The sequence below is a fragment of the Capsicum annuum genome, chromosome 1 (assembly GCF_002878395.1).
Source record: "Capsicum annuum cultivar UCD-10X-F1 chromosome 1, UCD10Xv1.1, whole genome shotgun sequence".
In the NCBI taxonomy this organism is placed as follows: Eukaryota; Viridiplantae; Streptophyta; class Magnoliopsida; order Solanales; family Solanaceae; genus Capsicum; species Capsicum annuum.
The window spans coordinates 16,237,752-16,257,526 of NC_061111.1; the positions used below are offsets into that span (position 1 = coordinate 16,237,752).

The window sequence follows — 19,775 nt, forward strand, 5'->3', positions numbered from 1 at the left end:
TATCAGATATTGAGGTGCAATACAATATTTGTCAACAAATATTGTATTGCACCTCAATATCTGATATACGTTCAAAAAATTGTCATGCAACACTAGTTGTTTTACGAGATCTTGGGGCACGGGGAGGACGGGGAGGGAGATTAACCGATTCAGATCTAACGTTAGCATTTTCTACTGCGGGTGTCTCAGCAATATTTTCATTATCTTCGTCTAAATTAACTGCATCTACTTCATTTTCTTCTTCTATACCGTAATTTTCCTGAGCTTCTACATAATCCATATCGTGAGCACCTACACCTAAAGGTACACCTACTTCTTCCTCAAAAGGTTGACTAAGCGGTGTCGGAGGCACACGGGTATATCTACTACTTGAACTACCTCTACCGCTAGTAATTCACTTTTTACTACCACTATTGCTTCGGGGACAAAATTTTTTAACACCTTTAGTAGCGAGGTTTTTTAATTTATCCATAATATAAATTAAATTAAACTAAAAAAATTCAAAATACACAAATATAATAAAATTAAATATTAAACAATTAATACAATAAATAAAAATTAAACGTAAGAGATGGAACGACAATACCAAATTTTGGAAGTATATGAAGGTTGCGACTTTAGACACTTTCGCTCGTACTTTGTAAACGAAAAATTCAAAAATTAAAGAACTGATTCCACTCAAGCAATAGAAAGAAAGGCTATCTCCTCTAATCTCTAACTATGCTGAGTTCAATCAAGCGTCGAACTAGTCGACCTCCTTACTTCTTTACCGCTCCTTCCCGTGAACACTTTAAGAAATTAAATATATTCAATATTTGAGAATTGAGATTTGAGATTTGAGAGAGTGAAAAATTGTGAAAAATGATTTGAAGTTGTAGGATATTTATAGAATTATTTTTGGGATTAAAAAATATTTTTTAAAGTAAAATTTTATTTTTTTTAATAAAAGGGCCCAAACTAGCCGTTTGGACCCAAAAACGGCCATATAGCCATTGGGCCAACGGCTAGTTTGGCCCAAAATTCCAAAAAAAAAATTAAAATAAAAAATAAAAAAATCAATCCAGGTCGGGCCGGGCCGGCTAACCGGCGGGCCTGGATCGGGCTAACCGGGCCCAAAATTAAAAAAACCGGCTCGGGAATCGGAACCCTAAAGCCTTAGGGCTTTTCGGGCCGGGTCAGCCCGGCCCACTTGACAGGCTTAGCTCACTTTGTCATTGTTTGAAGTGCACACTTTTGAAGCGATGGCTCTTAATAACATCGTTTACGCCTTTCACATGACAATTGGCAACACTACTTACCCAAAAAAATGACAATTCGGTGCACTAAAGCTCCCGCTATGCACAGCTCCGAAGAATGGCCCCACCACAAGGGTCTATAGTACCAGCCTTACCCTGCATTTCTACAAGAAAGCACACCCATACATCTATGGAAAAGAAAGAAAATTGTTTTCATTTTTTAATAAATTTCTCTTTTTGATTTTACTAAAAGGCTATTCAAGGAATCAACATAACTTCTTCATATTCATGCTTGGAATACTAGTTATGCTCTAGGAACACAAAAGTTTTATAAATTTCAACCGAGAAATTAAAACCTGTTTGGATTGACTTTTTTTAGGTGCTTTTTGCTCAAAATTACCTTTAAGCACTTTTATAATGTTTGGTTAAGATTAAAGAAAATGCTTTTAAACCCTTGTTTTTAAGACAATAATAAAAATAAGCTCAAATCCATAAGTTAGGATTTTTAACTTATGACTTTTGATTTATAAGTCATAAGCTATAAGTTTATCCAAACGAACTCTAAAAGTCGGAAGTTAGGAAGAATGAGATGGTTAGGACAATTGGAGTGGTATCTTTTCATGATATGGTCAACTCTAGCTTGAGAATCCCTATTCTTTGGAGTTAAATGGTGTTCATTTCCCACTTTCGTCTCTTGGTGCCTCGAACCAAGGTGCAGATCTAGAAGATTGGCTATGGTTCACGTCAACCCAATAGCTGTTATCCGAATCACATATACATATTAGAGGATCTACTCAATATCTATAATATTTTACAGATCCAGTTATATTGTAGTATTAACTTGAGGTTGCTAGAAAATCCATAAATTTCAAAATCCTCGAACCTTCAACATTATCTATAGAAGTCAAGGTCTTTTACAATAAAATTATCCTTCCATTAAAAATATAACTATTGATGTGATAACCAACAATGATCACTTCTCTAGATTTTTATCCGAACAACAACAACAACATACCTAGTGTACTCCCACAAAGTGGGGTCTGGGGAGGGTAAAGTGTACACAATCCATACCACTACCTCAGATGAAGTGGAAAAGTTGTTTCTGATAGACCCCTAGCTTATGAAAGATAACAGTATAATAAACAAAAAACATAAAAATAAACAACAAAAATAGGATCACACACCGCTAGATAATAAAAGAAACAAGTCACCGATAAAGTAATACTATAAACTATCTATTCGAGATCACAAACATCATCAAAACATTACAAATAAGAAACTACAGACACAGACACAAACAAAGCACTCCCCCTTACTATTACGAACGAACTCCTACCACTAACCCTCTATCCTAATTCACGTCCTCCACACCTTCCTATCAAGGATCATGTCCTTCATAAACTGTAATCGCACATGTCATACCGAATCACCTCTCTCCAATATTTCTTCGGCCTACCTTTACCCCGCTTAAAATCATCTATAACCAGCCTCTCGTACCTCAGTACTGAAGCATCTGTTCACCTCCTCATCACATGTCCGAACCATCACAAACTTACTTTCCGCATCTTGTTTTCCACTGAAGCCACTCCCACATTCTCTCGAATAACCTCATTTCTAATCCTATCTCTCCTGGTAAGTCCACACAACCATCTCAACATGATCATTTTCGCCACCTTCAACTTGTGGATGTGGGAGATGTTAACTGGCCAACACTCTACTCCATACAACATAGCCGGTCAAATTGTCACTCTGTAAAACTTACCATTAAGCTTAGGAGGCACCTTCTTATCACAAAAGACTCTTGACGCGAGCCTTCATTTCAACCACCCTGCACCAATACGGTGCATAACATCCTCATCAATCTCTCCATTCCCCTGAATCATTGACCCAAGATACTTGAAACTACTCCTCTTTCGAATGGCCTGAGAATCCATCTTCACTATTACGTCAATCTCATGTATCAAATTACTGAACTTACATTCCAAGTACTCCGTCATAGTCTTGCTCAACTTAAACCCTTTAGACTCTAAGGTCTGTCGCCAAACCTCCAACTTATCATTAACTCTTCTCCGAGTCTTGTGAATTAGTACAACATCATTAGCAAATAACATACACCAAGGCACCTACACTTAATATGCCGCGTCAAAATATCTATCACCAAAGCAAATAAAAAGGGGATAAAAGATTATCCATGTTGCAATCCTGTCAAAATAGGAAAGCACTCCAAGTCTCTTTCTACCGTCCTCACAAGAGTCTTCGCTCCATCGTACATGTCATGAATCAACTTAATATATGCCACGGGCACACATCTAGCCTCCAAGTACCTCCACAGAATCTCTCTGGGGACTATCGTACGCCTTCTCGAGATCGATGGACACCATGTGCAAGTCCTTCCTTCTCTTTCTAAACTGCTCTACTAACCTCTTCACGAGATGAATGGCCTCGGTAGTCGAGCGACCAGACATAAAATTGAATTGATTCTTGCAATTAGCCACAATCCTCCCCAACCTCAACTTCACCACTCTTTTCCAAACCTTCAGAGTTGCAATATTATTGCAACTAGTCACAATCCTCCCCAACCTCAACTCCACCACCCTTTCCCAAACCTTCATAGTATGACTTAACAACTTGATACCCCTATAGTTTGTAGAGAAAAAGAGACAGTATTTAGGAATTTTTCTTATTTGTATATTTTTTGCCAATCATGTTTATTTATACAAGATAAAGAATCTTCTCTTCTAAGCTAAACAATGAAAATAAAAATAAAAGAAGAAACTTCTCTTCTAAGCTAAAATAAAAAAACTTTCTAGTCTAAGCTAAATATTTGGACTTTTGGGTTGTTGGTACTGATGACTGGTCTAATATGGGCCCAATCTTTTTAATTGCTTTGACCTGCTCCATTTCCTTATGTGAGATGAACTTCTCATTTTCTCATTCTTTGTTACTACGATGAATATCTCAATTGTTACTGTCATCACCCCCCTCAAGTTTGAGGAGAGTGAAACGAGTCCCAACTTGCCAATTAAAGAGTGATGATAAGGGTGTGGTGAGAAGGTCAACGAGTTGAGATGCGGCAGAAATAAAAGAAAGGGAGATTAATTCGGTGAGAAATATTGTCGAACAAAATGACAGTTAAGTTCGATTGGTGCGTTCATAGAAGATGGGGTTTTTGGCTATATGGATTACCGCTTGGCTATCGGAGTGAAAAACAATGGGAAAAGATGGAGGGACGCCTAAGTCATGATTGAGTCAATTCAGCCAGATGAGTTCGGCAATAACACGCCTCATGGAGTGATATTCTGCCTCAGCAGAGGATAAAGAAATGGATGATTGTTTCTTGGACTTCCAAGAGATGGGAGATCCACTAAGGGTAATGTAGAACCCATTGACTGAACGTCAAAAATCTATACAAAAACCCCAATCGGCATCGTAAAAACCAAAGAGGGAAAATGAAGGGTCACTAGTAAAGAACAAACCTTAACCTGGGTCGGACATTAGATAATGAACAACACGAAGAGCAGTATTAAAATAGGGAAGACAGGGTTGTTACATATAGTGGGAGAGATGATGGACAACATAAGAAAGATCAGGACGAGTATGTGTAAGTTAGTTGAGCTTTCCAATTAGGTATCGATAAATAGTAGGGTCAGTAATGAGTTCTCCGGAGTTAGATGAGAGCTTAATTGATAGATCCAATAGAGAAGAGACTAGGGGCAATTGAGCACAATCAAATTCAGCAAGCAGCTCAAGAGTGAATTTTCTTTGAGTAACAATCAACCCATTGTCTTCTCTAAAAAATTTAAGTCCCAAAAAATAGTGTAAGTGTCCCAGATCCTTTATTTTAAATTCTGCATTGAGAATTTCCTTCAACCGTGTGATAGTAGAAAAATCATTTCCAGTGATGATTATATCATCGACATATACAACAATGATAGTAATAAGATCCCCGAATTTCTTATAAAACAGCGAGTAATTATTAAGTGATGAGTGGAAACCTTTGAAATAAAGAGTTGCTGATAGTCTAACAAACCATTGTCACGATGATTGCCTTAACCCGTAGAGTGATTTCTTAAGTCGACAAACAAGATTAGGACTATGACAAACCATACCTGCTGGAAACTTCATGTAGACCTCTTCATCAAGGTCTCCATGAAGAAAGGAATTACTGGCATCTAGCTGAAAAAAAAGCCATTTCTTTTTTTCACTAATAGCCAAAAAACACCTTATAGTTGTCATTTTGACCGCTGATGAAAATATTTTAGTAAAGTCAATCCCATCCCTTTGAATATCACCTCAAACTACGAGTCTTGCTTTGAGTCTATCAATACTACCATAAGACCTATGTTTCACTTTGTACACCCATTTGTATGGTAGAGCCCTTTTGCCTTTAGGTAGCTCCACAATATCCCAGGTTTGATGCAACTTGTACATAGGTAGTGGGCTTAGTGATAGAACAGATAGAATTCATTACAAGTTGATTTGTAGAAGAAAGTGTAGTGAAGGGAGAAACTTAGGGACTGATATGTGAAGTGAAGTAAGAAGTGATAAGATCAGTGAGAAACACATTGTTACAGTAATAGTCAACTAAATAAGCAGGTTGTTTATGGGTTTTGGATGATCTTCTGGGTTCAAGAGGAGTAGTAGGTTGAGGTAAAGAAATAATAAGGTTAGGGATAGAGGAGGTAGGATCAAAATTAAAGGTAGAAGGAGGAGGAGGAGATGAAGAATCTTGTGTAGTTGTGGAGATAGGTGTTAAATTAGGGCCAGAAGGAATGGTATATGAATCTGGAGAGGTAAAATATGAATGAGAGAAAATTGGAGTAGAGCCTGAAGTCCTCTTAAAAGGAAAAACTGTTTCATGGAAGTGAACATCTCTTGAAACAAATATTTTTCTGTCTTGTAAGGATAATAACTTATATCCCTTTTGTCCCGGTGGATATCCCAAAAACACACAGGCAATAGCTCTAGGTTAAAATTTTGATCTATTGGAGTTAAAGTAGAAGCATAGCAGAGACAACCAAAAGCTTTGAGAAATTGATATTTAGGAGGAGTTAAAGTAGAAGCATAGCAGAGATAACCAAAAACCTTGAGAAATTGATATTTAGGAGGATAACCAAACAAAACTTCATGAGGGGTCTTACCATTTAAGACTTTGGAGGGGTATCTATTGATTAAAAAAGTAGACGTAAGAACACAATCACCCCAATAAGAAATAGGTAGGCTAGACTGAAACAACAAATCCCTAGAAGTTTCTAAAAGATGCTTGTGCTTTCTCCCCACTATGCCATTTTGTTGAGGAGTAGAAATACATGATGTTTGATGAAGAATTCCTTGAGAAAGAAAAAATTCAGAGGTAACAGTTTTCTTTCCCAATTCTAAAGCATTGTCGGACCCGATGATTTTTACTTTACTGTTAAATTTCCTTTGAACCATGGATAGAAACTGTTTTAGCATAGGAAAAGCATTAGCCTTAGTGCTCAAGATATAAGTCCAAATAGTTCTGCTAAAATCATCTACTATGGTGAGGAAGTATCTGTAACCATTATAGGTTGAATTTTATAAGGACCCCATATATCAATGTGAATTAATTCAAAAGGTGATTTGATTTTAATGTGACTAAGTGGAAAGGGCAATTTAGTTTGCCTGGCCAGATGGCGAACATCACAGATAAAATTGGAATCACATTTGAAATTAATGGAACTTAGCTTCTTCATTGATGAAATAGGCAAATGCCCTAGTCTTACATGCCATAGATGAAAATCAAAACTGTTACTACTTGAAACTGAATTAGATAAGGAACTACTGTTAAATATTAATTCAAAGGTCGTTAGTGCTTCCTAGTTAGTTGACAGAGTAACACGTTTGTTAGGAGTCCTAGTTTAGTTAAAGAAAATCTCTGTTAGTTGCCAAGATCTAGGTTAGTGGATAATTAGTGTCGAGTGACTGGGCATGTTTTTCAGTAAGTGGATAGGTTTTTTTTATTCCTATATAAAGAGTCCTATGTAACTTGGTTAAATGGATGTCTCTGCAACTATATTCTTATTCTTATACATTGCTCCTCTTTTCTTCAATTCCCCAACAGTTTTTGGTATCAGGGCGAAGAGAGAGTATCTTTTTCTTAATTTTTCTCTTTGTCCATATTAGGTCAAACTGTGAGATAAGGCAATTGCAAGAAGAAAATCAAAATTGAGCGCAAAGAATGGCTACCAATGCAGCATCTTCCACATCTCAACAACTAATTCCCATCTTTAATGGAGATAAATATGAATTCTGGAGCATAAAGATGAAGACGTTGTTCAAATCTCAAGAATTATGGGATTTGGTGGAGAATGGATATGCTGAGGAAGATGAAGCACAAAGGTTGCGGGAGAACAAAAAGGAATCTAAGGCGTTGTTCTACATTCAGCAAGTTATGCACGACTTAGTTTTTTCCAGAATTATTGCTGCACAAAACCTCAAAACAGGCATGGGATATTCTGGAGAAAGAATTACATAGCTCGACAAAGGTAATGACTGTCAAACTCCAGTCACTCCTACATGATTTTGAAAATTCATTCATGAAAAGTAGTAATTCTGTACAAGACTACTTATCTAGAGTCAGTACAATTGTTAATCATATGAAGGCATATGGTGATAAAATTACTGATGAAACTGTAGTTGCTAAAGTTCTAAGAAGTCTTAATAAAAGATTTGATCATGTCATAACTGCCATTGAGGAATCTCATAATTTATCTGATTATGGTTTTGATGAACTGATGAGTTCCTTACAAGCTCATGAGGATAGATTGAATGCCTCTCAAGAAAAGGGTGAAGAGAATGTGTTTCAGATCAAGGGAGAGTTTTCTTTCAAAGAAAAATCAGAAGTCTCAAATGCCAGAGGATGAAGAGGCAGAGGTAGTTTCCGTGATCGAGGTCATGGCAGAAGACGAGATCAATTTGGTGGTGAGCACCGGCAGTTCAAGAGTAATATTCAGTGTCGCTATTGTAGAAAAATTGGCACAAAGAAGTTGATTGCTGGACTAAATAAAAGGATGAACAAAAACATGCAAATTTTATTAAGAAACAATAAGATGAGGGTAATCTGTTCATGGCTCACTCCTCAGTAGATGCTGGTTCGGATGAAGTTTGGATCATTGATAGTGGTTTCTCCAACCACATGTCTGGCAGAATGTCATTGTTCAAAGAACTTGATGAATCGGACAAGTCAGAAGTTCGGCTTGGGAATGACAAGGCAATGAAAATTGAAGGGAAAGGTATAATTGCTCTAAAAACTTCTTCCAGTAATGTAAAACTTCTCCATGATGTACAATATGTTCTTTGTCTAGCCCATAACTTGTTGAGTGTTGGGCAACTGATAACTTGTGGATACTCTATTCTGTTTGATGACAATTCTTGTAGCATTCAAGATAAAAAAAAATAGGATACAAATTGTTGACAGTCAAATGACTCAAAATAGAATATTTCCTCTTGAAGTTTCTGATGTTAAAAGTTTTGCATTAGTTACCAAAGATAGTATTGAAGCTAATTTATGGCATTTACAGTATGGTTATTAGAATGTAAAGGGATTGCAATTATTAGGTCGTATAAATATGGTTCTAGGTTTTCCTAGAATTAGTGCTCTTGAATTCTGTGAAGGATGTGTGTATGCGAAACAAAATAGAAATTCATTTCCCGTAGGCAAGTCTTGGAGAGCTTCTGGTTGTCTTGAACTAGTGCATGCTGATCTATGTGGTCCTATGAGTGTTGAGTCCTTAGGTGGAAGTCGATATTTCCTACTTTTTATGGATGATTATAGTCGAATGAGTTGGGTATATTTCTTGAAATTCAAATCTAAAACATTTGAGAATTTCAAGAAATATAAGTTTTTTGTTGAGATAGAGGTGGTGAATTTATGTCAAATGAATTCAACACTTTTTGTGAGGAAAAAGGTATTCACAGATAGCTTACAACACCATATACACCGGAGCAGAATAGTGTAGCCGAATGAAAGAACCAGATGGTTGTTGAAATGGGCAGAAGCATGATGCAAGCCAGAGGTGTACCAAAGTGTTTCTGGGGTGAAGTTGTTGCTACTGTTGTCTACGTGCTCAATATTTCACCCACCAAGGTTGTTCTTAATCAAACACCATATGAAGCATGGATAGGTAATAAGCCCAAGGTAATCCACTTACGTGTCTTTGAATGTATAGCTTATACTTTGGTGAACTCACAGGCTAGGCAAAAGCTTGATGAAAAATAAAAAAAATGTATCTTTGTTTGATATAGCACATAATCCAAAGCTTATAAGCTATATGATCTAGTGAGTGGAAAAACTATGATAAGTAGAAATGTTATGTTTAATGAAGATGCTAGCTGGAACTTTGATTCTGGGAATGTTAATTCGACTATTAAATTGTCGCCTACTGATGAAATTTTTTAGCAAGAACCTGCAGTAGTTTTCATTCCAGAGAACACATCCAATTCTTCTCCAGCAAGTAGCACCCTTTCTACTCCTCAATAAAGTACCTCTTCTCCAGCAAGTGATCACGACTTAACCCCCCAAAGAAGTGGCAGCAGTTCCTCTTTAACAGACTCTTCCAACGAGACTCCACCAACAAAATTCAAATTGTTGAGGGAGATTTATAAGAATTGTTCTTTTGCTTTGTATGGTGCAGAACCCACTTGTTTCAAAGAAGCTATATAAAGTCAAGCGTGGAAAAATATAATGATAGAAGAGATACTAGCAATTAAGCAGAACCAGACATGGGAGTTAGTAAATCTACCGGATGGAAAGGAACCCATTGGACTCAAATGGGTGTTCAAAGTCAAGCGTCATGTAGATGGGAGCATACAGAGATACAAAGCTAGGATCGTAGCTAAGGGATATGCACAATATCAAGGTATTGATTACGATGAAAAGTTTTTACCTGTTGCTCATTTTGAAACGGTTCGAATACGCTTATCTTTGGCTGTTAAATTGAGCTGGCCCATTTATCAATTTGATGTTAAATTTGCATTCCTAAATAAGGATTCGGAAGAGGAAGTTTGTGTTTCCCAACCTAAGGGTTTTGTTATTAGTGGCAATGAGAGCAAAGTTTACAAACTCAAGAAGGCACTTTACAGGCTAAAACAAGCGCCGAGGGCATGGTACAACAAAATTGACTTGTACTTTCTGAGGTATGGATTTGAAAGAAGTGAGAATAAGCCTACGCTATATGTAAAGAAACAAGGTACGAGTGATTTTTTAGTAGTTTGTCTTTATGTGGATGACATGATTTATATCGGATCATGTGAAACTTTAGTTGCTAAATTTAAATCTTGAATGATGAAGGAGTTTGAAATGTCAGATTTTGGTATTTTGCAATACTTTCTTGGTCTTCAAGTGAAACAGGTGGAGAATGGGATTTTTATTTATCAAATGAACTATGCAAAAGACCTCTTGTTCAAGTTTGGTAAGCATAATTGTAAAGTGGCTGCCACACCCATGAATGCAAACGAAAAGTTTCAGCTTAAAGATGACACAGATTTTGCTGATCCTAGTTACTACAAAAACTTGATTGGAGATTTGAACTACCTAACACATACTCATCCTGATATCATATTTTCTATAAGTATATTGTCTAGGTATATGCATTGTCCTACCAAGCAACATCTTGGTGCTGCCAAAGGAGTGTTGCGTTATATTGTTGTGACTGTTGACTTCGGGATTCGGTACTCCAAAGTTGCAGATTTCATCTTGATAGGGTATAGTAATAGTGATTGGGCAGGAAGTATAGATAATAGAAAGAGTACTTCTGGAAATGTTTTCAGTTTAGGATCTGGAGCGATTTCATGGAGTTTAAAAAAATAGGATGTGGCTGCATTATCATCATCAGAAACAGAGTATATTGTTGTAACTTCAGCAACATGTCAGGCCATATGGTTATGAAGATTGTTGATTGACGTTTTATATCGGCAGAAGGATGCAACAAAGATATTCTGTGTAACAAGGCAACAATTACAATGACAAAAAATTTGGCTTTTCACAGAAGAACAAAGCACATTGACATTCGTTATCATTTCATTCGTAATCTGACAGCAAAAGGTGATATAGAGTTAAAGTTCTACAGTACAAGGGATCAAATTGCAGATGTCTTCACCAAGGCACTTCCACAAGCCAAGCATGATCATTTCCAGCAGAAATTAGAAATTTGTAATTTTGAATCAAGGGGGAGTGTTAAATATTGATTCAAAGGTCATTAGTACTTCCTAGTTAGTTGGCAGAGTAACACGTTTGTTAGGAGTCCGAGTTTAGTTAAAGCAAATCTCTGTTAGTTGCTAAGATTTAGGTTAGTGGATAATTAGTGTCGAGTAAGTGGGAATGTTTTTTAGTAAGTGGTTAGGTTTTTTTATTCCTATTTAAAGAGTCCTATGTAACTTGGTTTAATGGATGAATGAAAATACGTGAAATTCTCTGCAGCTATATTCTTTTTGTCATACATTGCTTCTATTTTCTTCAATTCCCCAACAACTACAACTGGAAAAACTAGAACTAGAAAAGGAAACTACATCTTCCTTGACAGGACTCTTAGACTGGAGATTCAAAGGAAAAAAATGATAGAGTCCATTCTATGCTTCACCAAGAACCAGAGGCCTCTTCACTGAAGAGGCCTGCAAAACACATTTGGTAGAATAAAACATGATTAGACAATCTAATTGTGTGCATAACTTGTGCACTGATAGGAGATTGAGCTTGAATGTAGGCACAAAAAGCATATTATGAATAATGAGATCAGGAAATAGAGAAACAGTTCCTGAGTGAGTTACTTTTACCCTAAAAAATTAGGTAAAGTATTATTGATGATTTGATTAAGGGGTGTAAGAGTAGTGAAGTTTGTTGCATCAAAACACATATGCTGACTCGCCCCTGAATCTATCCAGGGGTTAGAACTTAAGAGTATTAAACAGGAAACTGAATCATTACCAGCACAAGCAGCTGTAGCTGCAGAATTAGCAAGTGAAGCATCTGGTTGAGAGATCTTGGCCTGATTTAATATATTAACCAATTGAGAAAGTTGCTCACTTTTTTCCAACTTGATTTGCATAATTAGGCAAAGAACTAGAATAACCAGGTTAATCAGAGGGAATAACAGCATTGCTCCTCACAGTGTTTTGCATCTTTTTATTTCTGGTGATCTTGAAATCATTAGGAAAGCCAATGATCCTGTAGCATTTATCAATTATATGTACAACCTTCTTGCAGTGATAACATGTCAAAGATGTATCAATCTTCTTGGATCTATATTCAGGAGTATGATTCCTCAGATTATTTTGAGAGTACCAAGGAGGTGCATTGCTGTTAGCAACCAAATTTGAAGAGTGATCCCCTGAAGGGATAGAGTAGAAAGTAATCTCCCTTTGTTTTTCATCCTGAATGAGGAGAGAGTAAGCAAGACTCACAGAAGGTAGAGGACAAATCATTAAGATGTTGCTCCTCACAGCCCCATAAGCTTCATTCAATCCCATAAGGAATTGTATGAGTCTCTCATCTTGTTGTGCTTTACCTATTCTCATCTTACCACAACACTCGCACTCACAAGAGAAGGTGTTGTTAGTGTTCAAAGTATCTAACTCATCCCATAACCCCTTGACTTTTGTGTAGTATGCTGTAATATCATGTGTTCCCTGGGACAACTCACTCATTTTCTTTTGCAGTTAATACAATTTGGCCCCATTAGATTAGCCAAATCTGTCCTCAAGATCCCTCCATAGTGCTGCAGCTGTTTTGGAATAGAACACACTGTCAGCAATGTCTCTAGAAAGTGAATTCAGCAACTAACTAGTAACCATGTCATTGCATCGAATCCATGATTGCAATCTGAATTGTTAAGGGCTGGAGCCTTGCAGCTTCCATCAATAAATCCCAGCTTATTTTTATCTGAGAGAGCAATGAGAATGGATCTTCTCCATCCCCCATAACCCTTTCCTTCAAAAATGGAGTTCACCAAAGACATCCCTGGTGAATCAGATGGATGAAGGAAATAAGGGATACTTTGATCCAATACTTTGGATGCAGCAGGGGCAGAAAGTGACTCAGAACTTGTGTTTGCCATGGTAGGGAAACGAAGGTTTTGAAGAGAGGATCTTCAAAGTAGCTTTGATACCATGTAGAGAACAAGAGATAGTATTTAGAAATTTTTCTTGTCTGTATATTTCTTGCCAATCATGTTTATTTATACAAGCTAAAGAATCTTCTCTTCTAAGTTAAACAATAAAAATAAAAATAAAAGAAGAAACTTCTCTTCTAAGCTAAAATAAAAAAAACTTTCTAGTCTAAGCTAAATATTTGGACTTGTGGGTTGTTGGTACTGATGACTGGTCTAATATGGGCCCAATCCTTTTATTTGCTTTGGCCTGCTCCATTTCCTTGTGTGAGATGAACTTCTCATTTTCTTGTTCTTTGTTACTGTGATGAACATCTCCATTGTTACTGTCAACATAGTTGTTGCAACTCTGAATATCCCCTTATTCTTATATAATAGAATCATCATACTCCATGTCCAAGCTTCGGACATCCTCGCCGTCCTAAAAATGATGTTAAACAGCCTTGTCAGCCACTCTGTATCTGCCCCGCTAGTGCTCTTCCAAAAATCCATCGGAATCTCATTTAGTCCAGTCGCCTGACCCCTCCGCATCTTGCGAATAGCACCCTTGACCTCCTAAGGGATGTCATGTTAAGTTGCATAGAAACCTATTCTTTATTTTAGGTTTACGACTCTCTGTCTTAAATAAGGGAGAAATCTGTGGTTTCCAGCTTTGAAACTTGGATAGTGGTCTTACTCCTCTACCCTCCTCCATTTAAATATTAGATTTGGCTCCCTGACAAAATTCCGATCCTGACATGTGTCTACTGCACAGCTATCACTGTATTAGCTTTTTTATTTTACCAAAACTGTGGCGCTGTGGTTCTTTAGCTGATAAGCATGCTTTCTTCTCGGAGGAGGGGTAAGCTAGTGCTTCTGTGGGTATGTCATGTTTTTTATTTTTCATTTATAGGTAAAGGTCTAAACTGCTAACAGAAATGTAATTGGCGTGTCATAAATTTGGAGCTATAAACTTAACTGGTGGTTTGAGGTGGGAAGATGCCGAAGGGGAGTGGAAAGTTATACAGAACTATGGATTTAGAGAACTAACAGAGAGTGTTCCAATATATCTTTGGCATGTTTTTGAGAAATTTTCTGGCCAAAGGATTGAAGAGGAAACTCATTAATTTCTACATCTTCATTAAAGAAGAACAAATAGGAAACTCATTAGATCCATGATGGCAGTAGGTTATGTGAAACTAGAAAATAAATGAATATTTCCAGTGCTTTTATAAGGCTTGTAGAGTTATATGCACACACACTAATGATTGCCTACAATTTTATCATAAAGTTTCATTTCCTTTTGTATGTGTGGATACTTCTGTCCATTATTTTAACATTGATTCATGTTCTTATTTCAAGAATGCTTGGCTGTTGACTGAAAATTCCCTTCTTTTTTCTCCTTTTCTGATAAGTTGGCTAACAGTATTGATCGTTGTTACCAAATTATTACATTCCGAAACCATCCTTGGAAATGACAGACTCAAGATCGTTTATAACGTTCTGAAATCGTATCTCAGTTGGGTAATTGGAATGTAGATGTAAAAGCAGCATATCATATTTGTTGTCTAATCTTACTCCCTTTTTCCACATTGTTATGTTTATATTGCGAAAAAACTGGTACGTGTTTCTTCTCTTTTGATAAATATCAACCGGAGGTTTCCTTAGCTGTTTTTTTGACAGTTGTTTTTCCTTGCAAGTCTGATTCAGTGCACAACCTATTCTTCTTGTAGTACTTCCTTTATTTCCTTCCTTTTCATGTTTGCTTTTATGGAGAATACATTATTTAAAGCAGTTCCTGTGCAATTATTACCCTGAATTGAACACGATCTGGCTCATTGGCAATAAATAATGGTTCTATGTCCAATTTTTGACAGGCGGAGTGGAGGCGGGAACAGAGGGCTATGGAGCAAGCCATGCTACAAGTAGAGGAGGAGCGGCGCCTCAAGGAAGCAGCTGAGGCTACAAATAAAAAAAATCTTGAGGCTTTGCGCCTTAGGATAGAAACAGATTTCCAGCGGCACAAGGATGACATCCAACGTCTTGAACAAGATCTGTCTCGGCTTAAAGCATCTAATGAGCTTCCGGAAGGAGATGGTGCAAGGATGTTGCATGATTTTGATAGCTTGGATGTTAGCCGTGATAGGGAATGCATAATTTGCATGAAGGCTGAAGTTTCAGTTGTCTTCTTACCTTGCGCTCATCAGGTTCTATGTGCAAACTGCAATGACAACTACGGGGAGAAGGGAAGAGCTATATGTCCCTGCTGCCGGGTTCCAATTGAACAGAGAATCCGGGTCTTTGGTATAACTCCGTAGGCCCTCGTTCAAGCTTTATTTGAAAATGGGCTGCTCATGAACTGTCTTTTAAGAAAAAAAAAAGAACCATGTTTCCTTCTCTCAACAGGGTTGAACAATATTCTGGATTGAATCAGCAATACACTCGAAGAACTTGTTTGATTCTCCGTATATAAATAGTTAAGGAAAGAGGGGTGTGCAAGTAAATAAGAGCCAGACCAAGTGGGAGGGAAGGTACATACTGTTACTGCAATGCATTTGTTATACTTGCTAAAAGACGTTTGGTTAAAATATGCTTTCTATTATCTGTGTGCCAGCAGAATTTGCTCACTATTGTTCTGCTGGTTTCAAGAGGTGAGTCCTTTTCATCTCAACTTATTACAGAAACAACTATCTCGAATGTGGGTTTTCACCAATCCAGTTGTTGTTGGAGGACAAACATTGTGCTTCTAAGAAAGAGCATTGTTATTGTAGATAAAATGTTCTCTGTCCGGTTGAAGTTTTGGTATGAACTTGATAATCGTTGGTATTGTCAGCTGATGCTTTGGGGTTTGCTAAGCGGAGTCATTAAGAACCTTTGTCGTCTCTGTCGCGTGTTAAGATCCTTAGTTCCATATCCCTCATTCCTGTACTTGATCTGTGGGAAGGTCTTAGGATGAACATGTTTGTCTTACTATTGTTGCCAAGAACAAATATTATGAAACCATGCGCTTAATTGGTACTTTTAATTACATCGAGTTTAACTACTAATTACATCAACCTTATCTTTTTCCTGCCTTGAACTGTCTTATAGTGTTTTTGTTCCAAATTACTTTATCCAAGGCAGATTTGCTAATTCAATTTTTGTTAGCTTTATTTTGTAGAACTTACCAATATGAGAATATCCATATCTGATTGACTCATAAACATGTTCATGAAAGGAAATTATTAATGCTTGTAGAGCTATTTATTTACTCTAGTCTTGCGGAACAGATGTGCACAATATTATTAGATAAATCATAAAGTAACAGGCAATTTATTTCTTGAAACGTTACATTATAGGCTATTTGTTTAAACATTTGAAACATTTATAGTAAAGAACTAATTAGATCATTTGAAAACAATCAGCACAAAGTAGAGTGTGGTTGATCGTAGTAATTTTTACCACTTTTTTTGTTTTCCCAGCTGCTTACTAGGTAATCTGGGTATGTTGCTGTTGTTGCCTCCTTTAAAAGAGATTTTTCTCTATTCCAAGCTGAAAAAAGTCGGAAAAACTCAAAATTTTATTCGATTAACCCCTTGCACCAGATTACTACAACAATATATACAGTGTAGGGTCTGGGAGGGTAGAGTGTACGCGTCCGTACCGCTACCTCAGATGAAGCATAGAGGTTGTTTCCGATAGACCCCCGGTTCAGGATAGATAACAAATATAACAGAACATAAAAGCAAACAACAAATAAGGGGCAACACCCCGCTAGATAATAAAGAAAATAAGACACCAAGAAGTAATATTATAAACTTGTTATACAAAATCATAGACTACTAATGGCAATTTGTTCAAAAAGAGTAAAGAAATATGTTTACTGCATGTAAAATAAAAACACTTTTTGATTCCAAAGTTCCTGCACATTACTGATTATAATTTGTGGAAGTTAATTGGCATTGTATCGACCCTAATGAACTTTTAACTTAGATAAAGAAAAATCAGAAATATAGATATGTATCCACTCTTAGATGCTAGAAGCATTTCTAACTTGCTATGATTTGCTGAAATAACGGACAACTTAAATGCTTCCTTGTATATACATATTTAAGTTTGAGAAAGAATTGAGGTGCACATTGTATGAAGAAACATGTATCTGTGCTGCAGAATTGAGTGCACGTTGTATGAAGAAACATGCATCTGTGCTGCAGAATTGAGTGCACGTTGTATGAAGAAACATGCATCTGTGCTGCAGAATTGAGTGCACATTGTATGAAGAAACATGTATCTGTTCTGTACTAGGAAGACAGGTTGTGTAATATCTTCACAGAGAAAAAAGACAAGCCCACGGGGATGGAAAATGCGAACTGATGCTGATACTGGAGGTAAACTGTCTGGAAAAGGCGAGGATGAAGGAGCTTCTGAGATTAAGCCAAATCTGAATTCAGGCAGCACAAAAAGGTGGAGAAAAATACTAGCTAGAAAGCGCGATGTTGAAATGGGGGAGTCGGGAGGTGATCAGGAGAATAGCAATTAAACAGTGAACGCACAAGATTTTGCAGAAAATAAAAGAACACAAAGATTTACGTGGAAACTCCTTGTTTGAGGGAGAAAAAATCACGGCTTACCCTCACAAGCTCTCAAACTCCACTATAATCAAAACTCATTGATTACAGACTCCAATGAACTTAACTCTAAGTTCTTCAAGTTGTAATAGCTCTACTACAACCACCTCTTGGCAACTCTGTCACTTGCGCTCTTAATATTGATTAACTCTAATCGACACAGCTTGGGTAACCCTACCTAAGAACTCTACAACAATAAAGAAACTTTACTCTTATATATTGAGTGAATGTGTTACAAAGCAAGACTTGATCAAGAATTCTTAACTAAAAGCAGTAACAATTTAGAACATGAGCTTTAAGAGTTTTCGCCGCTACTAAGAATTTATCTGATTTACAAAAACGGTTGAGGGAGAAGCATCTCTTTGAATTTATAGTAGTGTAGAAATAAGGGTTGAATTTTGATTGGACCAGGTAAAACTGTGCAGAGATGTGACAGATGTACCAGGCGGCAAGGTATGCAAGGGACCTGGTCCTCCAATATCTCACGATATGTTAAGGTTGAAGATATGGTATTAATCCTGATAACTTGGGGAAATTCCTTTCAGATCCCAAGGAACTTGTGCAAAGTACACTTATAGAGAGCAACACTGAGTAACTATCTGTGTCTGCTTTCTGTATCAAAGTTGTGTTTGATATGGGTAAATACTATGTTCTGTTCATCAACTGACTACTATTATGTGGTACTAATTGCTAATTTATCTTTATGGATGGTAGCTATATATTTCATAGTTACTTTAAATTACTGAATTCATATTTCTCTTCTTTGTTGTATTACATGTACTATTATTCTCTGGTTGTATCTAAGGTAGTTCACCAACGCGGTAATACGAGTGTTTTGGAGAAGTTTCGAGGGATCCTGCATAGCGTATGAAAACCTGTCTTTTGATGATTTGATTTTTCATTCATTTATTTCTTCTTCTTCTTTTTTTTTTTTTTGCAAATAATGCTTATATTTTGGAAAATGTGAAAGAAATTTTCTTCCTTTCTATGGTTTAATGTGATTAGCAGATTACATTGTGCTCAATCAAATAATGGACACTAACTATAGTTTGGATTGTCTCTCCAGCTCAATGGAAAGACAAATTTGTTCTGCACTTCATCAAGACGATAATTGTCCTACTTTGCCTATTGTTGAGTTTGTGATAAATTTTAGATGTGGTTCAGGATTTACTCGTCGCTATTTTCCTAATTTGATTTTTATTTTTATTTTTCATTTTTGATAAATAAGAAATGATTAAAAAAAAAAAAAGATTGTTTTATCCTGAGCATTAGTTACTTGAGAAAATTGAAGAAATGTCTCTTTTAAGTCTTGAATGAAGGATTGATGACATTCACCAACTTAAAGGGTCACACATAATTAAAAAAACTTGATTAGGTTAAGTGTGGACTTAATTAATATTTTTCAAACTTTTTAATCTTTTCAAAAATACAAATTAACCCACATCCACAAAACTTTCCTCTCTCTACAAATCAATCTCTCTTCTCTCTTTCTCCCGATAGTTTCTCTCTCTAACTTCTCCCAACCAACAACTTTTCAAATTTCTCCCTTCAATCTTGTGCAACTTCAACCTCTGGCAACAAATAGTTTTGAGTTCTTGTCTGTTCCTTTTTGAACTTTCAATCGTCAGTCGTCGTGACAACATTGTCCCGCGACAAAAACTTCAAGTTCTTCATCGTTTCTTTTCGATTTTCACAAGTAAAAAATTAGGGCTTTTAAGTTATGACGAAAACGAGGAACTTGATTTGTTGGTGTTTGTTATTTTTTTATGTTTTTTGTTATTTTTTTTAATGTTTGTTATTTTTTAGTTGAATTTTTCATCTAGATGTATCTG

General features: G+C 36.5%; 1 protein-coding gene across 1 annotated transcript in view; it reads left to right on the top strand.

Moving 5' to 3' along the window:
- LOC107873385 (MND1-interacting protein 1-like) overlaps positions 1-15,886 on the top strand; it is a 27,781-nt gene extending 11,895 nt beyond the window's left edge. The window contains 1 exon segment of the mRNA XM_016720224.2: positions 15,214-15,886. Coding sequence (XP_016575710.1) covers positions 15,214-15,654 — 441 coding nt within the window. The 3' untranslated portion in view covers positions 15,655-15,886.
- Positions 15,887-19,775: the final 3,889 nt, after the last annotated feature.